This window comes from Lutra lutra, chromosome 1 (genome assembly GCF_902655055.1).
Source record: "Lutra lutra chromosome 1, mLutLut1.2, whole genome shotgun sequence".
Taxonomy (NCBI): domain Eukaryota; kingdom Metazoa; phylum Chordata; class Mammalia; order Carnivora; family Mustelidae; genus Lutra; species Lutra lutra.
The window spans coordinates 29,553,330-29,576,810 of record NC_062278.1 but is presented as its reverse complement, the minus strand read 5'-3'; the positions used below and the strand labels follow the sequence as shown (position 1 = coordinate 29,576,810).

Sequence of the window (23,481 nt, the reverse complement as noted above, 5' to 3'; positions counted from 1 at the left end):
AACAGTGATTATTTATCGGTCAACTAAGTACACAGAAGCAGATCTTCTTCCTCTCCACCCCAAGGAGGGAGCCTGATGAGGGGCTTGATCCCAGAATTCTGGGATCATGACCTGAGCTGAAGGCAAACGCTTAACCCACTGAGCCACCAGGTGCCCCTTGCCTTGCAGCTTTGAATGTTGACCAAGTCAGTAATAGAGGAGCCTCAAAACCCAAAAAAAGTCAACAAAAAAAGCTAACACATCCTGGAAAGGTTTAACCCAACTTCCTCTGATACTCCTCTGAAACACCACTCTCACCCTCAAAAGACTCCATGAAAACCTCTTCTCTCCTTTTCCTCATTTCTGAGAACAATATGTATTTGTTAACAGTGGTAACAATACCATCAAAGAGAGTAATAATGCTTAGTGGTTATTCGGCACTCACTCCAAGTCAGGCACTGTGCTGCTTTGTATTTGCTATCCTGTCCCTCGTTTTATATATGAAGATCGCATAATTAAAGAACACTTATGAGTGACATCTGAAAAGCACAACCATACTCATGGCACAAATGATCATGCAAAGAGTTGAGCAACATAAATTCATTAGCTCCATTATCTTCATGTGCAATAAAAAGAATGAAGATCTTTTGGGGCCAGCAAACTGTCAGGTATGAAACAAAAGACTGACCTTATGCCTACAAAAACACAGGTTTATATGGTCGCAGAGCCAATTAATACGCAAAACTGTATCCAGAACTTTAGTATCTCTGAAGGCAAGGGGCAGAAGGCAAAATAAGAGGTAAAAGCATATTTAATCTTCGGGTCTAAAATAATCAGAGCACATTTAGAAAATACACACTATTTAACAAGTCATAAGTAACGATGATATTCCATCAGTAACTCTTCCAAATGGGCAAATCAACATTCAGAAAGTTGTGGAAAATAAAGTTGACTACACAAACAAGATAAAGTAGATGTCTGGTAAGTCTTTAGATCAAGAATTCTCAAGCATGGGTTTAAAAATGAGGGTTAAAAAGACTGGGAAAGTTTGTTTAATGATACATCCCCAGAGATTCTGATTTGGTAGGGAAATCTGCATTTTAAAATGCATACCCCAGGGAATTCTGATACCCATAGTCCATACAGGTCTATCCCAACTGTGTAATGTGAAGGCCTGCACCTGGCAAGTACTTTGAGACAATTACAGAGAAAATGTACATGGAAGAAAACACAGTGGATTATACTAACCTGATTTATAATTGACCAAATCACACACTTGTGTTACCTCCTCTGAGCTTTGCCACGCCGCGAGACAGCATTATGACTTTCACTACCACTTAAAAATGAGGAAACCGAGGTTCACAGAGCTTAAGTGATTTGGCCTTGATAAAACAAGCCAGCATGGGGCGCCTGGGTGGCTCAGTGGGTTAAAGCCTCTGCCTTCGGCTCAGGTCATGATCCCAGGGTCCTGGGATCAAGCCCCGCATCGGGCTCTCTGCTCAGCGGGAAGCCTGCTTCTCCCTCTCTCTCTCTGCCGGCCTCTCTGCCTACTTGTGATTTCTGTCTGTCAAATAAATAAATAAAATCTTTAAAAAAAAAAAAAAAACAAGCCAGCAGGACTTGAATCTGGATCTTTTAAATGCAAATTCCGTGTTCTTGCAGGTTACCCTTATCTTAAACTTTCGTACTAAAGCTGCTTGTAGGCATGTGATTTTAGCAAATCAGTAGAGGTAAATTACTAGTCACATGAGATTTTTTTAATACAAATTATACAAACTTATACAAATTTCATAAAATTTTTAGACAAATATATGAATTTTTATACAATGTAGAGAAAAATAATGATGAATTTGTTGAGTCAATGAGCTGAGTGCCTTGGGTTTTGGAAAGATCACTGCCCTACAAAGCCTACTCAGTTCTACAAATTTCTACACTCTCCCTTCTCAAAGTGTAGTTCCACACACCCACAGGCGTTAACTGGGAGTTTATGAGAATTGCAGAATCTTGGGCCTCACTTCCAGCCTGTGGATAAAAATCTCTAAATCAAACAAGATTCCAGAGTATTTTATATTGCATATTACAATTGTTATCTTAGAAAAATGACTCAGTTTTTCTGAATTTCACTGTCCTCAACTGTAAAACAAGAAAGAAGAATTAAGTATCTTTAACATCTCTTCCAAGTTACTGGAACAGGAGATTTGGCAAACTATGGCCTGAGGGCCAAATCTGGCTGGTGAGATAAGGCAGGTTTTTACATTTCTAAATGGTGGAAAAAAATTAAAATAATAATATCCTGTGACATGTCAAGGTTGCAACGAATTCAAATATTATTGTCTATAATAAATTTTATTAGAACACAACCAGACTCTTATAGCTACAACTACCATTTAAGCACTTAATATGAATCAGAAACTGTACTAAGACTATATATGAATATAACTTGAATATATGTGCATATAGATACAAATCTGTAAACAGTTTGTTCAGCTATCTCTCCATTCTCCTTTTATTCCATTAAAAATTTTTTTTTAGATATTTATTTGAAGGACAGAAAGAGAGAGTGTGAGCTGGGGGAAAGGGTAGAGGGAGAGCAAGAGAGAGAGAATACTCAGGCAGACTCCCTGCAGAGCACAGAGCCCCATGTGGAGCCCTACCTGAGAGGCAATATGGACTCCCTATGGGGCTCTCACACAGGGCTGATTCCAGGACCCTGAGAACACGACCTGAGACGAAATCAAGGGTTGGCTAGCAGCTTAACCCAGTAAGCCACCCAGACACCCCTCCATTTAAAAATGTTTAAAACATCTGATAATCCCAGGTTTTCAGAATTTTTTTTTTCCTTTTTTTGAAGGGAGATGCAATCATGTAATGATTTTCATGTTGAGGAATGTGAGGTGGGCTCTCTAAGAGGCACATATCAAAATCTCTAGTGGAGAAGGAAGGGGAAATTATAATTTAAATAAAACATACTTATATGAAATTAATTACTGAAAATTCAACAATTTCCTAAGCATGTGGGACTTCCAGGAAAATGAGAGGGAGCACCAAGAGTTTGCATGGGTTACGAATGATTTCGAGAATAACTGAAATCTTTAATTTCCTTATTTTCTATTTACTGTCATTAATATCTAAAGGGCCTGCTATTCTATTTCAGTCAACAGAGACAGAAACATACACAGTAATTATATCAGAGTTTTCCCAATTGAAAATTTAGGTAATTCCTAATACCAATCAAAACGATAATCTTAGAAAGTTTGCCACAGGAGTTTGGAGTATAAACTATGATTCTAAAATAATGCAAATAAGAAATGACACAAAGTTAGGGGGCTAGACTTCAAATTTCTTTGACTTCTAAATTAAGATGCCACTATCATACATTATACAAATATATAAATGCTTATCAAGAAACATCTAAATGAGAAAAATATAATAAACTGTATAATAATATCACTTAGATTCTGCATTTGCTTATAAAATTCAAACATTTCTAGAATTTGATCAACCCAAATATCCAATTGAAAAGAAACAAGAAATAATTTGAATTTCTAGGTGATATTTTAAGGTTATTCAAGGATGCATTCAGGAATTTTTTTCTAAAAGGAAATTTAAAATAAAGAAAATCATCTTCCTTTGCAAAGGCACAAAAATCTATTCATCATGAATTTTAAATTTGTTACTTATTATCACAAAGTAGAACAAGTAGTTCTAGTTCTACTTTATTACCAGAAAGAAGTAAATGATATCACCAATATTAATAAACTTTATTACTATAAACCAGTAAACCAGGAGAATAAAATTATATTTTATTACTCTAAACCCATTTTTGTTTTTGTTTTGTTATACTTTAGCATAATAGGTTAAAAAAAAAAAGTTGAGGTATGTTTACTTTGCCTGGCAATTAGCAACTTAGCTAAAAAGTTTCCTCAAAAGTAAGATTACTTGAGCACTGAAATTGAAACAACATGTTTAGTAAGTCATGATTCTCAAATATTGAATTAATTTCTCTATTATTGAATTATTCTTTCTTTTGAATTTTTCTGTTCTCTATTTACATCTTCCTGTAAAAGGATTTCTAGTTATTAATTTTCTAGAAAGTAAATAAAATACAGAATACACAATTTAAGAAACACACATACACATACACACATATATATACAAACTTTCTTTATAATTACCCATTTGATATAATTAGTACCCAAATCATACTATTTTTTTTCATACTATGATGTCATAAAATTCTCTATCCCAGATTCATAAGACTGTACTAATTATCTTACACACAATTTGGTAAGATAAATCAAATCATTTAGTTCTTACCAGATTCTGCCCAGCACATCAAACAGAGAAAAATGTATACTTTCATTTGGAATCCAATAAAAGTAAAAGCAGCACTGTGAGTCAGCAAAAAAGAAATTCTGAAATTCATTAAGGTTTCTCTTTAGTAAGATTGTCAGAGTCTGGTAGGTTTTAGCATAAAAGATTCCTGACCTTTGGCTCCTCCCTGTTTGTAGAAAAGGTAAGGTAGTTTGTCTTCTCTTATCTGGCTTGTGGTGGTGAGAGGATTTTTAAGTCAAAACTCTAAGAAGTCACCAACAGCAGCCCAAGTTAAATTTAAGGGAAAGAAAAACTAATTACATCTTTCTTTATTCCTCTTAACCTCAAGATTTCAGAAGTGGTCAGGAAGAATATGTCTGTTCAAAGCCTAGAGTAAATGTGATGTTAAAAAATGCTAGAAATGGAAAGAGTCAGAAAACGTTGTGGTTTATGTTCATTTTGATTACAAACTAAGTTGTCTTCATATACCATAAAATCAATAATAAAATCCATATCCATCAAGCTGTCAAATATAAAATATGGCTTTTTCATGTTAGTGTAATTTTGCAACCTAAACTCAGTGGCTATTTTAAAATTCTAAAATGCTGGGTTGCCCTTGAGTTCTACAATTGGAAAATAAAAAATATTTTTGTTTTTAATTTAACAAACATTTTAAAATTATGGGATTCCCCCCCCACACACATGTTAACTCCATTTTTCCCCTTATTTTCCTTCCAGGAATAGACTTTAGTAGGTCTGGAAAATGGAGAACTGTTGTAAGTACATGCGTGATCAGTTCAAAAATTAAGTTTGTTTTTTTTTTTTGTAAATTCAAGTCTCTGTAAATTTCCAAAGATATTTCAAGATCAGAAGTCTCTAATTCATATCATCGATTAGCAGAAACTAATCAAGGTCTGGGAGGTATTTCAAAGAATCCACAAACAAAATGAGGTATTCATTTAAAAACCATGAAAAATTTAAAAATCATCAATTTAAACTATTTGATCTCCAGGGATTTTATGTGAGACTTCACTTTTAGAAGGAGCCCACTACTATAATTTAACTGGAGACCACCAATGCACTTCGCTAACAAAGATAGGAATAAACCACATCATTTTGGAATGAGGGAAGAAAGGTAATATAAATGTCAGACATGTTAAAAGAGATTTTTAACAAGTTTATACTTAAATTAAAAGACAAATCTTTTCTATTTAACATTTTTCTTTTATCTTGTGCTTTTAATGTGACTCTGAAATATTAATCTTATACATTATTTTCATCTCAACTATTCTGAAGAGCTCATATTGAAAATATCAACTTGGCATGTAAAACAGTATGCTACATAGCAGAATTTCAAAATGTAAAAAAACTATACTATTTTCATAGTTTTTACTTACTGTCAGTAGTAATAAAATTGAAATTACCATCCATTGCATTAAATAGCAAAATACTGAGAAATGGCAAATTATATAAAGTGTCCATAGTTTAGAAAGAGAATATTTCCATGCTTATTTAGTTCTCCTTCAAAATAAAAACTGACTTTGAGTTTACAGACATGGATGCAATATAAATAATATGATAAAAGTGATAATGAGGATGATAAGGATAAAGATATAAAATTAATTGAGCCCTGTGAGGGAGACTTGGGTGGCTCAGTGGATTAAAACTGATTGAACCCTGTGTACCATGTACACTTCTACCAGGCACTTTACAGTAATTATAATGGAAAGTTAAGTAGTGTATACTGGAGATGGGGGAGTCATTGTTTATGAGAATTTATTTGGCACAATCTTTTTGTATAAATTAGAAATATGTATCAAAATATTTAATGGTCTTACCCTTTGATGCAGCAATCAAATGTCCAAGATATTTTCCCACAGAAGTACTAACCCATGTGCACAAAGACATTTGAGCAAGGATGTTAATCTCAGCATTTTTATAATGGCTAAAAAAGGGAAATAATGTAAATGTCCAACAGTGGGGTATTGGTCTAATTATGTATGTACTGTGGATTAAAATTAATGATGTAGATAAATCAATATTAATGGTATAGAAAGTCTCCATTCCATAGTTCAAGGGGAGAAAAGGCAAGCTACAAAATAATATGTAGAGTAAAATTTATTTTCCTAAAATATGTTTTACATATATATGCATTGATCAAAGTTAGGTTTTCCTCCAAAATGTTTATCCCTGCATGGTAGACTTATTGATTTTTTTTTTTTACTTTATTTCTTTAAGCATTAAAAATATTTCTTTATCATAAGCATCTAAAACAAGTAAAACAAAAAAAGCTCTATTTACTTGGGACAAATATGGTTAGGATAATCAGAATAAAGAAAAAACGAAGGTAGGAAAAAAGTGAAGACAAAAGTGAGGTCAATTTTAGCAAAAGCATCCACTAGAGTCCCTTAACACTATTTGATCAAGATTCTCCATTCACTCATTCATTTATGCAACTTTTATTAAGCATGTACTGATTTCTGGGCATAATGTAGTTGAACACACAAAGTAAAGACGTTCATTTATTCAAACTGTATCATGTCAACAACTATTTAAGATAAATCCACAGGTATGTCAGGGATTGTCCTAGGTACTGAAATATATTTACCCTATAGAAATTCACAGTGAGGAGGGCTTGAAAAAGGTATGTCTAGGGAACCATGGCACCACACAGCAGGGAAGCCAGCTAATCTAGAATGCAGAGTTCAGAGAAGCCTTGTAGGAGATGCTACCTGGGCTGGACTGTAAAAAAGAGCTAAGAGTCAGTTGGGCAAAGAAAGGAAGAAAGAAGCTCTTGTTTTAGATGGATAGATAGATAGACAGACAGATTTATATACATAGCTTATAATTTTATATCTTATATATAAACATTTTCATTTTTGAATATATGAAGTTAGGGGTATAAAACATCCTGATATGAGTGAAGAAAGGCTAATTCTTTATAGTATTACACACATTTAATCCATTAAATCCTATATTTGACTAATGGTCCAAGAAATGCTGAGAATAAATTATTTTTTAGCTACTGCTAGGTTCATTACCATGTGTTACTTATTCAATATAAGTTAGGAAATACAGTAAGCCTAAATTAGAAAAATGATACCTATTTAGGTCAAATTCTGAATAAACAGCTAACTGCGTGAGCTGACTTTCAGAGCTTATAATACTAAAAGAGTACTCTAGAAGTCTAAACACCATAAACTCAGGTCCTGCCAAAAGAAAAAAGGATGTGATAAGAATGCTAAAATCATACATATTTGTTTTTTAAAAAAAAGTATGATGCAAACTTCAGTATAGCAAAACAATATGTTTGTTAATTATTTATAAATACAGCTAAAAGCTTCTATCATTCACAATCAGATATGTACACTACAAATTTTACAATGAAACCTGAAGATCCAACTCCCAGATCAGCTGTGACTGAGGGGAAGTTAAAGAAGGAATATGTTCATTTGGGTAAGATTTATGATATAAAATGAATTTAAAATCAATAGTATTACACATAACTGAGACCTTCAGGTATCCATTCACTTGATCAACATATATTTGTTATACAACTGCAATATGCTAGTTTCCTTAATCCCCTTTTACTGTACCACAACAATGTTGAAGAAAGGAAGAAAGGAAAAATGGAGACAGGACTTACATCCTTAGGATATCGACAGAAGGTGACTACTAAAGTTACCGAACAAAGATTTTGTTGGGAAGTCTGTCTCTCTCCTTATGCTGAAGGTTTTAGGAGGACATATCTTTATACTTAAACCTTTGCTCCCCAAGGATTAAAGACAGTGCCTGGCACATAGCAAGCATTCAAAAAATACCTACTAAATGAAGTACTGTAATTACATTAACCCTATCCACTCCTTAAGAAATAGAACTTGAGTTCCAAAAAGAGAAATTGCTTTAAGTCATAAAATTAATGTCAGAGTTAAATTAGAAATCAGGGTTCCAAAGATGTGTTCCTTTTCATTAAAAAAGATGGGGCTTTTTTGGTCCACCAACCACGTACACTCATGCCTCCTTCAAGGCAAAGTGAATTATCACCACTCCTAACAGCCAAATGATGTCCCGATTGCTTGTATATTCATAGGATAATTTCAGGTCTTTCATAGACCTATGGATTCTTCAGAAAGGAAGCCAAGTTAACAGTAGACAGTTGATTTATCTATCTACTGAGATTCTGAGTGGGTTTTCTTCTCCCTTTCTTTCTTTCTTTTTTTTTTTTTTTTTGGATTTTTTTTTTCCCTAACCCTCCTCAAGAATTGATTACTCACCCACTGTATACAAAGTACAGCCGTGATACAAAGTATAAACATTGACTCCCGCTACAAGCGGGATTCCATCCTCAAAACTTCAGGCTTCAGTCACAAAACTTGCTATACTCTTGGTAGTGTTCCTCGGTAGAGGCCGTTTTTTCAATTTTCAGATGCCTTCTGGCGTCCACCTAAAACCTCTGTGGCCCATTTTCAAAGATTTCTCTCGGGCGCGCTTCCTAGGTAAATAACCTTTAATTCTAGGACTCTGTTATATTTCACATCCACATCTAGGCATGCAGGATTTACTGTTTCAAAAAAGTATTTTATACTGTATAAAAAGTATTTTGTATAGAGGTATTTTATATAAAGTATTTTATATAAAAAAGTATTTTATACAGAATATAAATTCAAACTCCTAATGATTTATTCATTCACTCCTAGGAAACTAATCTTCCCCCATTATCCTGGGAGCTCCCTTACTGCAGCTAGTACTGTCTTAAAACATCTCTACAGACATTTTACTGAAAATGTTGACTGAATAAATGCAAAGTCAATTAATAATGCCCTATTTAGGAAAATGGAAGGCACTCCACAAGCTAGACGCCAAAACCCCGAGCGCAGTCATCTTTTTTATTATTCTCACTCACTCTCCCAGGGTCTCCGCGGCATCCCACACACGTGGAGGCGCGATGGGCGGCTCCCTCAAGCCTCTGGGGGGCGTGGCTCCGCAGCCTCGCGCCGCCCCTGGCGCGCGCGCTCCCGTCGCCGGCTCCGCTCCCTTGTTCCGAGCGGCGCAGAAAAGCGACGAGAGGGGGCGGGGTCTGGAGACCTCCTCCATCCTCGGGCCGAGACCGGAGGGATGTTCCCTGCTCAGGAGGAGGCCGACAGGACGGTGTTTGTGGGGAATTTAGAGGCCCGAGTAAGGGAGGAGATTCTTTACGAGCTATTCCTTCAGGTATCGTCGGCCGGGGGCGGCGGAGGGGCGGGCAGCGTCGAGCCGGAAGCACAGCCGGAGGGGCGGGGCGAACCTGGACCACCCGAAGCCCGGCTACCTTCCCGCGGCATCCTGTGCCTGGGTTTATAATTTTGTTCCGTTTTGGCACATCTGCCCCTAGGTGAGCAGCTGGTAGTGAAGTGATAGAATATGTGCTCCATCCCCATAGTAGAGCCCTGGAGGTGGGCGGTGACTTGGCTCTCTCCAGTCCATGTCCCCCACCCCCCGCCAAAGCTCTCTCCGCTTTGCGGAGACTACCTGGGCCTTGGGTGTCTAGGGCAAAACAGCCGTGTCACTACCTTCCTTCGGGTAATAAGAACCATCACGCCTTACATCCAGCGAAATGATTGGTATAGATTTTAAAACGTTGCCCTATACATTACTTATTCCCCCAAACCCTTTCATATGGAGGGTGTTTTTACTCCCAATATGGTCAAGTGAGATTTAATGATTCGGACAGTCAAATCCTGACTATAACCAGTTGATTGCCTGGGTAGTTCCTTACATTTCTTTTCATGCCAAGAAGACCTTTTGGAAACTTCTCGAGACTTAGGACCTTCATGAGTAAGCCTTCTGTCCCCTGTAAACACTCACCTATAGTATACATGTAGGTGTCACTTCTAACGTGATCTACTCATCCAGCCATTCATCTAGCCGTTACATGACAAACACGAAATAAAATGCTGAACATACAAAGTTAAGAGCTAGCCCTTGGTCTTTCTAAAAGGGGAAATTTAAAATTAATTACCATGATCCAGGGTAATCCAAAAAGAGAAGGATACATAATATATTGTAATTGTTTGGGGATATGAACTCTAATGTCTTAACGTCTAACGTCGATGGGACTTTGGGCAAGTAAATGAATATCTCAGTCCTGCAGTTTTCTTTAAATGTCAAATGGTAATAATAGCACCTACAATATGATGTGGTGGGAAGATTAAATAAATTAATCCAGGTAAAACAGAATTGAACTTGGCATTTCTAAGTGCTTGCTGCTGCTACCGCTACCAGTAATAGTACTATTACTAAAACTACTAATACTAATATCGAGAGAAATCAAGAAAGAAAGACTTCCCCCTATCAGAATAAGGGCAAGTTGCAAGGCAGACAATGGCAAAACTAAGTTTCTAGGACTAAGTGATAGTACTAGCGATGAAAAGTGATCGCTACATAGTTTTTGAAAGGCCCTAAATTTCTATCTTCTGTTAATTTCAAATACAATTTCATAAAGACAATCACCGCCTCCCCCCCCCCTCCCCAGGAACAGTTTCCTTTCCTGGACATAAAACCTTACTATTTGAAAAATACTGTTGATTTTAAGGCTTTTATGCTTACTTTTCTAATTTGCTATCTTTTTGAATTTGTCCTTTTTAATCTGGTCTGATAATTGTCTTATAGTTATTTCCCCCAATATCATTTGAAACTTATCACTCTAACAACGAAAAAAAAATTAAAGGAAAACTGAAGGAAAAAACCTTATAGTTCTTTTTCCCCTGAAGGTTTTCTCATGTTGAGCCTCCAAAAAGGAGGAGGGGAATTGGTGAAGGGGTTGAGGGTAGACCTAAAGACCCCAAGCATGCGCTTATATTATTTTTAGACATTAGAAACTGGATCGATATGAGTTGTATGGATCTACAAGATGGATAGATAGATATTATATATATAAAATCTCATTTAAAAAAATAATTTCTGGGGCGCCTGGGTGGCTCAGTGGGTTAAGCCGCTGCCTTCGGCTCAGGTCATGATCTCGGGGTCCTGGGATCGAGCCCCGCATCGAGCCCCGCATCGGGCTCTCTGCTCAGCAGGGAGCCTGCTTCCTCCTCTCTCTCTGCCTGCCTCTCTGCCTGCTTGTGATCTCTGTCTGTCAAATAAATAAATAAATAAATCTTTAATAAATAAATAAATAAATAAATAATAATTTCTACCTAAACAAAATGTTCATCTCTTTTAACAGATCAGGCAACCAAGCATATGTTTTTATTTTGGCTAGGTCCTTCTGTATTCTGTAAAGATTTGCTAAAGTGAGGTATCTTTTAGAAAGACTTTTCAAAACACATGAACTTAGTCTTCAGAAAGACTAAAAGATGATGGGATTATTACTACAAACAAGTTTTGTTGAAATTTATCTTTAGAAGTGCTTTGGTATATCTTCAAATTTATAAAATTTAAGCATATTCTGTTCATTAATGATTTCATATATTTAATATCTGTAGTAGAACAGTACTGATTAAAATTGATTTATTTTATTACTGTTTATTTATCCTTTTACTAGCTTCAAGTTTACAAGTTTCAAGTTTCTGATTATCCTTTGAAGTGAGAAAATCAGGTTTAAAGTTTTTGTACTTTGACTAAGAAATACTGAAGTAGACATTTGGAGGATAAAATAATGAATTTAGTTTCAAATATGTTGAATTTGAAGAACAGTCACACAGAGGTCTCTAGGAGACATGAGTGTAAGAAACAGATTTGTTGATGAAGTGGTCCTTGAAACCAGAAGGGAGGATGAGCTAGTCCAAAGAAAGCAGAAAATGGAAAAAAAAAAAAAAAAGACTGAACCCTAAAATATAGTATCATTTTAAAGATGATAGTTAACATTTTTTTTTAGAATTAAAGCAATTTCTTTATCCAACTTGACAGAGAATAGTAATCTATCATTAAAGTACAATTAAAAATTATGAAACAGTTGCCATTAAATCTTAGTTGTTCGTAAGTCTTTGTGGGTGCCTCCTGTAATCATTATCATGGAGGACATGTAATTTTTTTAGTTTTATTGTTTTTTACAATATTTCACTCTACTTTTTTACTCTCTTTTACTAATTATAGGTTTTACTATCAATACAATCTGAATATTTTCAATTTGTTTTATTCCATTTTAGTACTACATGATGGAATAATATTCTCCCATTGTAGGAATTAGAACCTTTCTAATTTTTCACTCAGATAAACAAAACCTACTTAAAAGTTGTAAACTTACTAAAACATTTTTTTCCTTTGGGAATATTTACCAAATGGGATTATTAGATCAAAACTAATGATAAACTAGTTTCTCTTGTCAAAATTGTTAACTTTGATTAAAAAAAAATTAGGGGGGCACGTGGGTGGCTCAGTGGGTTAAGCCGCTGCCTTCAGCTCAGGTCATGATCCCAGGTCCTGGGTTCGAGCCCCGCATCGGGCTTTCTGCTCAGCAGGGAGCCTGCTTCCTCCTCTCTTTCTGCCTGCCTCTCTGCTTACTTGTGATTTCTCTCTGTCAAATAAATAAAATCTTAAAAAAAAAAAAAAATTAGGCTGTGCTACAATTGAACACTTTTTTTTTTTTTAAAGATTTTATTTATTTACTTGACAGAGAGAGAGACCACAAGTAGGCAGAGAGGCAGGCAGAGAGAGAGGAAGGGAAGCAGGCTCCCTGCTGAGCAGAAAGCCCGATGCGGGGCTCGATTCCAGGACCCTGGGATCATGACCTGAGCCGAAGGCAGAGGCCTTAACCCACTGAGCCACCCAGGCGCCCCTAGAACACTTTTTTAGGCTCACTCAACCTGACATGAGGTTTGTCATTTCAGTTTGCTTCTGAGTTATATACAGTTAATACGTATGGAGATAAAATAGTATTTTCCTCTTAGATTTAAATGCTCTCTAAATTGTTTTTGTTAAAGTTGACAGAGGGTAACATTTCTTTTAAGATTTGGAACTATTGCCTAAAATTTTCTGTTCTTAACACCATGAATGTTTCCTTGATGAGCCAAAAAATACCAGAAAGTGTGATGAAATACGGTATTTACGGTTAGGAGATACATTATTCACAGAGCTACATAAAACAATTATTGTTAACAGGTTTTTTTTTGGAAGTCTGAAGTTGAATATACCTGATTTATCTGAATGTAAGAAAAAAAATCTTTAGATTTATGAGAAAATAATTTTTAAGTTTTTTATAGGCTGGGCCATTAACCAAAGTGACTATATGCAAAGACAGAGAAGGAAAGCCGAAGACTTTTGGATTTGTCTGCTTTAAACACCCTGAATCGGTGTCTTATGCCATAGCTTTGCTGAATGGAATTCGTTTATATGGAAGACCAATTAATGTACAGTATCGATTTGGTAGGTCTTGCCACTGATGTATCTTCCAAGTGTGTTTTGTTGATGGTGTTGTTCTTGGATCTATAAATATTGTGTTTTCATAATGTAAGACCCAAAAAGTGCTCCTGTTGTCTCTGTTAAATTTTCTCAGAATACATGTAGACATTCATAATGTTATATGGTTAACTAGTATTGCCAGTCCTATAGCATCTTTTCTATATTAAAACTTAAACTCTTCTTAGTACCAGCCAGCAAGTAGCTATGATAGTTGCTGTTGGCTGTTTTAAATTTAGCAAATCTAAATGAATTGGGGGCACACAGTTCTAATCTTCGATACACCAAGGCCATTTGCTAATCTTCTTGTCAACTCTAGCGTATGGTACTAAATACCTGCTGTTTGGAAGGTAGAGTGAGAGGCTAATCATTCTCTTGGGAGCACTATACTCCACATCCTGCCCTGGAGCTAAGCCCTTGCAAGAGTAGCTGCCCAAAAGCAGCCACAGAGTGACCCTCAGTCATTGTGGAGAAGAGCTTCCAGACACAAATGACCTCAAATGCCTTGTCCTACACACCTGTCAAAAGCGGGTTTGATACCAGAGAACATCGTACTAGCGCTCTACCTCTCTCCTGTTTGGAGGGACTGAACGAGGCGAAGCTTCTGGTGTCTCCCTCCCCGAAATGATGCAAGCCTATTGACAGATCCGTTGTTTGTTGATTTTCTTCCTCTTGTTAAACTAAAAACAGGTAATAAGAAAACAATACCTCATTGCAAAGGGAAAGGTTTCTTCTTGTGTTTCTTTTATTTATATTTTTAATGATTTTACAAAGGTGATTGGCTGTATCATTGCTTTCAAGTACTGTTTGGTTAACTCACACAGACTGGTAAAATGGGCCAGAATGTACTGTGTTCTGACACGTCCTAGCCGGCTGCTCAGCTTCCTCTAGGAGGTTGCATCCATTTTGGCCAGTGCAGTTTAAAGAACTTTTGCATTCTCTGCAAGATGCAGATAACACTAATTTTGCCATTGTTAGTCTATGAGCATGTAGAACAGCACAGTATCGTGTATCTTATAGTCCCATGTCAGTATCATTCTTCTGTACAGCCCTATTTTGGACAAAGCTTGGTTATAATTCAGTCATTCATTTGTTGTAAACAATCTGTGAATATTACTTGGGAGATCAAAGGTATACTCAGTTACCTTATATGATTAAGGAATTTTAACCAATGCTACATCCTTTTAGGTTTGGAATTTTTCTATGGTTTAACAGTAGAACTTCAAAAAATTGTACCATTAAATTATTTGTTATCTTTTTCTTATACAGGGAGCTCTCGCTCTTCTGAACCAGCTAACCAAAGTTTTGAGAGCTGTGTTAAGATAAATTCACACAGCTACAGGTAATTAAAAATATTTTTTTCAAGAAGATAAAGCAAATAAATATGGGAGAAATAGGAGGGGGAGACAAACCGTGAGAGACTTTGGACTCTGAGAAACAAATTAAGGGTTTTGGAGGGAAGGTGGGGTTGGGGGTTGGGTGAGCCTGGTGGCAGGTATTATGGAGGGCACGTTTTGCATAGAGCACTGGGTGTGGTGCATAGACAATGAATTTTAGAACACTGAAAAGAAATTTTTAAAAAAATAGAAAAATTCCCCCCAAAAAGTGTTCTTATATAAGAGATAACTTTAATATTTTAATATTTTAGTTAAAATATTTTAATAATCAAAATATTTTTATTTAAAGTTCACCTTTAATATTTTCAATAGTAGGTAAGAAAGATTGATATTTCTAGTGTTCTTTTTGATTTACCTTGTGCTTTTCATAAATGTAAAATCACTTAAGCTTGCAAGGTGCCATTGTGATGGATAATAGAGATGCTATTATCCATATCTTATACTTGAATAAACAGAGATGTAAAAGTTAACTAAGTTTCAGGGTCATAAAGATGAAAAAGTGATAGTTGCTAGGCTTGAAATTAAACCTTCTGACTTTAAGTCATTCTGTTATTTATTGTACTACTTTTTAGAACTTCTTTATGATAATTTTCCAAGTATTCTAAAATTTTGTATTGGCTGATTTCTTGATTCAATGGTATCCTCTAAGGACTATGTCAGGCACGTTATCCCAGAGGTCATGGAAAAGAAAGGTTCTGAAACTGAATTAAGATATCCAAATTACACCATTTATTAAACCAATTTAGAAGACACAGTGAAAAGCAACAGGAAAGATCCTGGATAGTTCCGCACACTTAGCATCGGGTGCAGGTGGACCAAAGGACCAGCACGCTCTGTTCTGATTATGCTAATATTCGTGTGTCATGTTTCTTTCTGCATCATCAGCCTTCCTTACTGCTAGTGTGATTATGAGGGCTAGAGTTGAGGTTTAATAACGGTCTCCATGCATATGGAAAATTCCTGGAGCTAATCTTACTTGCCCACTCTCTCAAAGAGACTTAGGGGCAAATACGCAGAACCACAGGAGTCACTTCCTGGCTAGTCTGCCGGATGCGCCCAGATTTTAACTGAATTTCTGAGGCAGAGCAAAGACAAGAAGAGCAGCGTAACTGTTAGCCCAAGGGTGACATGATAAGGACAGTCTGTTTCTTTCTCATTTTGGTCTATAATGCTCTTACTTATTCCACATATTATCGATTGAATCTATCTGTAGTACACTTGACAGGATAGTAACTTTTTTATTGTCTGTCTATATTTAACATATATTATAAATTCTGCCGGTATCTCCCAAGTGATTTGCTTATTCTGTTCCTAACAAGGTTTTATCACTGTCCCATAAACTACTAGCTTATTTAGAGTCTATTACAAGCATTTCATCCATCTTGTTTGTTTCTGTCTTCTGCAGCAGAACTGAATATTCTCATGTAAACTAACAGTAGCTGAAATTCTGTCTCTCTGAGGCATAAGAGAGTGCCACTGAGGACTGGCAATTACACAGGCTTATCTATAGGAAAAGTATTGACTCCTAAATAAAACACAGTATGTTCCACATCTTCATTCTTCCCAGCATTTCTGTATCAGTGAAATCAGGAGAAGTTAAAAAGTAGGGGTTGATATCAAATTATGTGAACTTAAATCTTGCTTTTGCCATTTTATTAATGGTATGACTTTGGATGAGTATTTCACCCCACTGTAACCGGTCTCTAAAACAAGGATCATACCTCAGAGATTATTGTGATAATCAAATTTTGTAGTACAATGTATTTAAAATACTGGACACATAGTAAGTATTCAGTAAATACTTTCAGCCAACGTTACCAGAAAGGAGGGAGTGATTTACTGTGTTGGTAGGAAACCTAGTATAGACTCATGAATTGAGCCGTGTATGTAATATGAGAGTTTCCTCTCTTCTACTAGTGGGAAAGCATACCTAATTTTTCTCAGAAATGAGGAAGAAACAAGCTATTGCTGTTTGGGCAGAGGTAGAAAGACAAGCACTTCAAGATGTCATAACTTTTGTATTCTGTGTTTATGGTTGACAAACTAAATTATCTCAAATTCTAGAGTAGAAAATCAGAATTATATGTATATTCCATAACAGTATATACTTCATTGGCAGTACCTTATCTTCTAGTATTTGTTACATTATAAAGGAAAAATGAGAATAGGTTATAGTGTCCTAGAAGTAATGTGATGGTATACATGGTATAGCCTTAGTCTTTCCCAGGTCTTTCTTTGAAAAGGATTTTTTTAATGCTTCTATTGCCTCTCATACCATTTGTTTTTAATAAATAGTTCCTGTATTAGTTTACTAGAGCTCCCATATAACCACAAAGAGGTACTTAAACAACAGAAATGCATCATCTCACAGTTCTGGAGGCTCAAAGTCCGTGATCAAGGTGTCCACATAATTAGTTCCTTCTGAGGGCTATGAGAAATAATGTTCTGTGTCTCTCCCATAGTATCTTCTGGTTATTTGGCAGTCCTTGATATTCCTTGGCTTGTAGACACATCACCCAGATCTTTACACGATGTTCTCCTGTGTATACCTGTCCTTAACTTTCCCCTTTTTAAAAGACAACAGTCCTGTTGGATCAGTGACTCATCGTATTCCAGTATGACCTCGTCTTAACCAATTACATCTGCAACAACCTTGGTTCCAAATAAGGTCGGATTCTGAGTTATTGGGGGTTAGGACTCCAACATAGAAATTTTGGAGTGACACAGTTCAGCTCATAACTCTTCCCAATTTACATGTGATTCATCTCTCTAAACAACTATGCGTTCCCTGGGAGTCACACAGGAATGATAGTGGTTTTAGAGAATCTGCAGCTGTTTTCATAATGGTGCTAGTCTCAGCACTTCTGCTACTGCGGTCATATCTTCCCCACTCTATAATTTCATTGCACTTTTTCTTTGTTTCTTTACTATCACTTACTCTACACACACGTTCTCGTCTGCTCCAGCCTTGTCTCCAAATCAGACTGTTAAATTTTCCCCCTTCTTCTCCCTGAAAAATCTTTCGTCACATGCTTACTTCCTCCATGCTTCTTAACCACCATTGTTGTATGGAAGGTGCTCTTTTAAAGGTTATCAGGAATCTTCTGAACAATAATTCAGTAGTTTCAATGCTTATTTGGTTTACTTTTTTATAACAACTAACCCCTAATTCCTTCCTTAGTGAAATTTACTCTTCCACTGGTATTTGTGATACTGCTCTCACCTCTTATAAATGGGATGTCCACCTCTCCATCTTACTCCTGTCGTTCACCTGCCCCCAGCTTTGCCTCCGCCTTTCCCACAGCACACCTCCTTTCCTAAGGATTATTAGTATTTGCATTAAAATTGTGGAATGCTGTGGAGCATGTAGATAAGTGAAGGCTAGCTATAGAATCTAACTAGTAATTGTAACTGAAATTTATTAAACATCTTCATAGAATTAAATATTACATTTGTAAATGAAACTTTAGCTTTAGTCTTTAAATTAGGGATTTTTAGGGGCGCCTGGGTGGCTCAGTGGTTAAAGCCTCTGCCTTTGGCTCAGGTCATGATCTCAGGGTCCTGGGATCGAGTCCCGCATCGGGCTCTCTGCTCAGCGGGGAGCCTGCCTCCTCCTCCTGTCTCTCTCTGCCTGCCTCTCTGCCTACTTGTGATCTGTCAAATAAATTTAAAAAAAAAAAAAATCTTTAAAAAATAAATAAATAAATAAATTAGGGATTTTTATTATCTTAATTCATGTGTAAAAAAAATCCACAAATGTGACTTTATGGTAACATTAGCAGTCCATTTAGGAATGAGCATAATTTTTATAGCTAAACAGTGAAGATATTTTCAACAATAAATTAAAGAAAATTTCTGTATTTCTTTCATTTCTTTAATCTGTAGAAGATTGAATGTACCCTTGGTGATTACTAATGACTTGCTTTGCTCTCTTCATATCCAAGTGTCTATTTCTTTATACACATATAATGCTGTTTAACATTTTCCTGTCAGAAGGCCAGATGTGACTTTAAGTATTGAAATTTCGTTAGGTAGCAACTAATAAGACTTAAGGTAGTATTGTGTCACTATATTATCAGTATAATATCTGATTGTTTGTGTGCACATGTTTAAAGTTAGTCTTAACTGAGTTGTCTTAGAGAAGCTTTGTTTTTTAATTACAAGACCTTTTCTTTTTTTAAGAAAAAGACATTTTGTGTAGGGATTTTAACTTTCTGTGAATTTTTCTTTTACCTCCCCAAAGAAATGAAGAAGTTGTGGGCAGATCTTCCATTCCCATGCAGTTCTTTCCAGTTAATAGTGCAGCTTTACCTCAAGAATATTTTTTCTTTCAGAAGATGGTAAGTTTAATATGCCTGTGGTTCAATATGAATATGATACAGACTGTGAGGGAACTTAAAGTTCTCAAACCTAAACCTGGGGTGAAGGCAGAAACTGCCCTGAGCACTGTCTCCCCAGTGGCAGTCTGCTTGAACGCAGTCCTCTTCAACCTCACACCTAGTCCTTCAGCAAGTGGTGTCAGCACAAGAGGGTGGATGGTAGTGACACTGCACTGTGGTCCAGGTACAACTGGAGTGGAGTTCTCATTTAAACTTTAATTTAATTTAGATTCTCAGTGGTAGGGTAAACTATGTTATTTCCAGAGACTCTCAATAATATGGTTCTGGCCTAGAAATCATAATTATGGTCACAATAATTTAAAGGGGAACTTAGGAAATTTTCTTCTTCCAACTTCTCATTTTATACATAATAAAACTGAGGTCCAGGGATATTAATCAGTAGACCCAAGGCAGTACAGCTTATTAGAGACAGATGTGGGACTATAACACAGGTATTGTGATTCACAGCGTGTGATTGTTGTGAACATCCAACATGTCTGTGAGCTTCAGACTTTTCAAGTAGCCCTTTTCATTTATTTTGTAAGCATAAAGAAAATGGAGAATTTAAGTTTTGGAAAAAAATTTTTCTTAGTTACAGTGAGATATTAAAAACAACCTGTTCTCATCCAAAATTGTCAATATCCTTCTTCCCAGCATTTGTTATCCTTGGTAGGGATGAGAAACACAAACACACAGCACACGCACATACACACTTGTGTGTGCACACACATGGAGTTCATGTTGTCTCTATTAATCTGTAGTCTACTTTGAATAGCTAAAAATTTGAGTTAGAAACAAGGAGGGGTCTATCTTAATAGTTGACAAAGATGCTGTGCCATCCATCCTGTGGCCATTAGCCACATGTTGAGACTAGAGCACAGTTTTTAGTTTTATTTAATTTTAACTTTTATTCAAATTTAAAGGCACATACTTGGTTCAGTTATTAGAACATTTTTAAGAATATTTGCAGAAACTTGGGTATGTGAATCTACTTTTTTAAATGCAAATTTTAGGTAATCTAAATTCAGATCAAGTATTTTCAGTGAAAATGTAGCATCCAAACTGAGAAGGCTGTAAGTATAAAATGCACACCAAATTTCAAAGACTTAGTGTAGAAAAAGGAACGTCAGATATCTCATTAATGATTTTTATATTGTTTACATATTGAAATTACAATATTTGGGATTTGGGGGGATAAATAAAATACATCATTAATGGCACCTGTTTCTTTCTTATTTCTGTATTGCGGCTACTAGGAGAAGATACAAAACTGTGTATGTGGCTTGTGTTCTATTTCTCTAAGGCAGAATCTGTATTGTAATAATCTGTACACTACCCTGAATCTTTCCATTAACAATTTAAGGGAACTACCACATTCCTGTTTTAGAAGGTCACTGTCCTAACACGTGGTTTAGTTTGCCGGTAGTTTTTTGTGTAATGCATGTAAACTGTTAACTTTTTCTTTTAATGTTTCGGACTTGTTTTGCTAGATGATTGTCCTTTTTTCCCAGCAGTGGCCTGCCTGTAATCCAGCCCTGCAGCTGCCATACTATGAGATGGCAGCACCGCTTCCTAACAGCACATCTGCAACGTCTTCACTGAACTGTGCTCCAGATCTGGAGGCTGGACCCAGCTCCTACGAATGGACTCACCAACAACCCAGTGACCCTGACCTGTATCAGACGAATAAACGAAAGAGGCAAAAACAAACCAGTGACAGTGATAGTAGCACAGAAAACAAGAGAGGAAATGAATACAGCCAAAAGTTCCAAAAGTGTAAGAAAAAGAAAAGATATTAGCATTATGTTCACATGAAATTTGTCTATCCTGGTCTTCATTTTCTTAGAAAAAAAACAACAACCTATATTCTTCTAAATGACCAATTTCTTGTGTTTTTTTGAAATATATACTATGACATCTGATTTGCTATTTCATTTTTGTCTTGAATGACAAAAACTTATAAATAATACAGTGTAGTACTTTTTGTAACAGTATTTTTGACACATTGTCAACAAGAAATATGAGTTGTTATATTTTAGTACTGATGATGAAACTGCACGAAATGATGAATCAGAAGTCACTCACTGAGCCCTTGTGGATAAGGCCCCCTCCTCTCCTAGACTGTTGCCTGCATGGAGTGGTGGGTTTGGGCAACTGTTAGGAGTCTCGTGTTGTTCCTAACAAAGAGGGAAAAGCAGGCATTAGTTTCCTTTGTGAATAACATTTTATTTTTTAAGTCTGTATATGTTCCTTCTGAGCCTTACTTTCCTACAGGTTTATTTCATAAAATGAGAATATCTGACAGTGATACCAAAGGAAAGATGACTATGATGGGACTAGTTTTTAGATCGTTCCTTTTTTATATAAGTGTATTTAAACAAATACCTATGTGGTTACTTCTCACTTAATTGTAGTTCGTGAAAATGAGTTGTGGCTCTGACAGTATTTATTATGCACCTCTTTTGCCAACTGGGTTTGAGATAGTATATTTGACATACTTCAATCTTGATAATGAACAATAAATAGAATGATATTTCATTAATATATGGTACTTAATATTTATTCTTAAATCAGGTTTCTTATTTCTGGTTCATTTATTTTTAGAAGACAAATAGAGTACATGTAAAATTCATGGTTTATTTGGACACTTTGTAAACTTTGTGGCTCATCATAAGCATACACGATGCTACGTATGAACTACAGTGGCATAATGATGACAGTATTTATTTACTAAGGCTAAGTAAGAGAATCCTGCAACTGTGATTGAGGGGTACCCACCCACTTCAATAGGAAAAGCCATGCTTATAGATATCTCTTTTGCAGGTTGCATAGCACTTTATAGATCTTTATTTAAAATAATAAAGATTTTTTTAGCAAAATGAGTAATTGAATTTAACTTTTGATTATAAATACACAGTGCAGTAGAGTTTTGAATATAAATATTAATCATTTCCATCTGATGAAATGAAAACTTAAATACTGCTTGATATAGCTTGATCTGTATATGTTGTATGCTCCTGAATAATCAGACTACTTTCTTTTTGTCTTCACATTTTTGCAATTTAAAACATCTTCAACTCTTATACCTATAGTTCACCTTCGCCCTACAATATTTCATAGTGATTGACATTATAGAAAATATGTACCTAAGAAATGTCTCTTAGCAAGTAAGAGTGTATATTTGTAAGAGAATTACCTTGAAATACTGTTACATGAACCGAAATCTTAGAACTGCGAGGAATTCTTGCAACTTCTTCCATCACAGGCAGGAATAACCCCAATAGCAACTTTAGAAAGTCAGCCAATTTGAGCCAACCAGAAGAAAGCAAAGACACCTATTTGCCCTTGCTGTGTTTAATTTTTTTAAAAATAGAAAACTTTCCTTAAAATGTTACTATAATCTACAGTTCTGTATAATTTTAAACCATCAGTTTTCCCAGTGCTGTTTCTTTGAGTTAAAAATTCTATAAATTATTTGCCTTAGAGGGTTTTATTTTTCTTTTCTTTTTTTTTTTTTTTAAAGATTTTATTTATTTGACAGAGAGAAATCACAAGTAAGCAGAGAGGCAGGCAGAGAGAGAGGAGGAAGCAGGCTCCCCGCTGAGCAGAAAGCCCGATGCGGGACTCGAACCCAGGACCTGGGATCATGACCTGAGCCGAAGGCAGCGGCTTAACCCACTGAGCCACCCAGGTGCCCCAGGGTTTTATTTTTCTAATTTTAATTCTCTATTCTCACAATGTATGTTTTTATGTATGTGTACATTCTATTGCAAATGCTAGGAGAAGGCTGGAATTTGAGAACCAAAGTAATTACCTTTTTATTCTCATATTCACTAATTTTTTGATGAATTTTTATAATGCATCAGTCAGTGGCAAAACCATTGAGAAAAATTACTTAGAATTAAAGTTGGTCAAAAAGATGAGTGCAAAACACACCCTTGAAATCTTTACTGAAATTATGCATCCTGAACTGTGATTCAAGATAACTATGTGTAGCTACTAAGACGGTTGTCCCCTTTGAAATCTTAGCATTAAAT

The 23,481-nt window shown here is 35.8% G+C and overlaps 2 protein-coding genes across 3 annotated transcripts in view; one reads left to right on the top strand and one right to left on the bottom strand.

Annotated features, from left to right (window-relative positions):
* LIPI (lipase I) overlaps nt 1-9,232 on the bottom strand; it is a 59,350-nt gene extending 50,118 nt beyond the window's left edge. Inside the window, exon 1 of the mRNA XM_047739185.1 lies at nt 9,197-9,232. Coding sequence (XP_047595141.1) covers nt 9,197-9,218 — 22 coding nt within the window. The 5' untranslated portion in view covers nt 9,219-9,232. The remainder of the gene's footprint in view (nt 1-9,196) is intronic.
* A 97-nt stretch (nt 9,233-9,329) lies between these two features.
* On the top strand, nt 9,330-22,928 carry RBM11 (RNA binding motif protein 11). Of its 2 annotated transcripts, none has more exons than XM_047722050.1 (5): nt 9,330-9,504; nt 13,473-13,635; nt 14,938-15,010; nt 19,309-19,405; nt 20,959-22,928. In XM_047722050.1, exons 1-5 carry the CDS (start codon nt 9,409-9,411, stop codon nt 21,241-21,243), a joined length of 714 nt encoding a protein of 237 aa, XP_047578006.1. In that variant the 5' UTR covers nt 9,330-9,408; the 3' UTR covers nt 21,244-22,928. The 2 variants fall into 2 exon arrangements, with proteins under 2 accessions (XP_047578006.1, XP_047577998.1); XM_047722042.1 differs by having other exon boundaries at nt 20,956-22,928.
* The last annotated feature ends 553 nt before the right edge of the window (nt 22,929-23,481 follow it).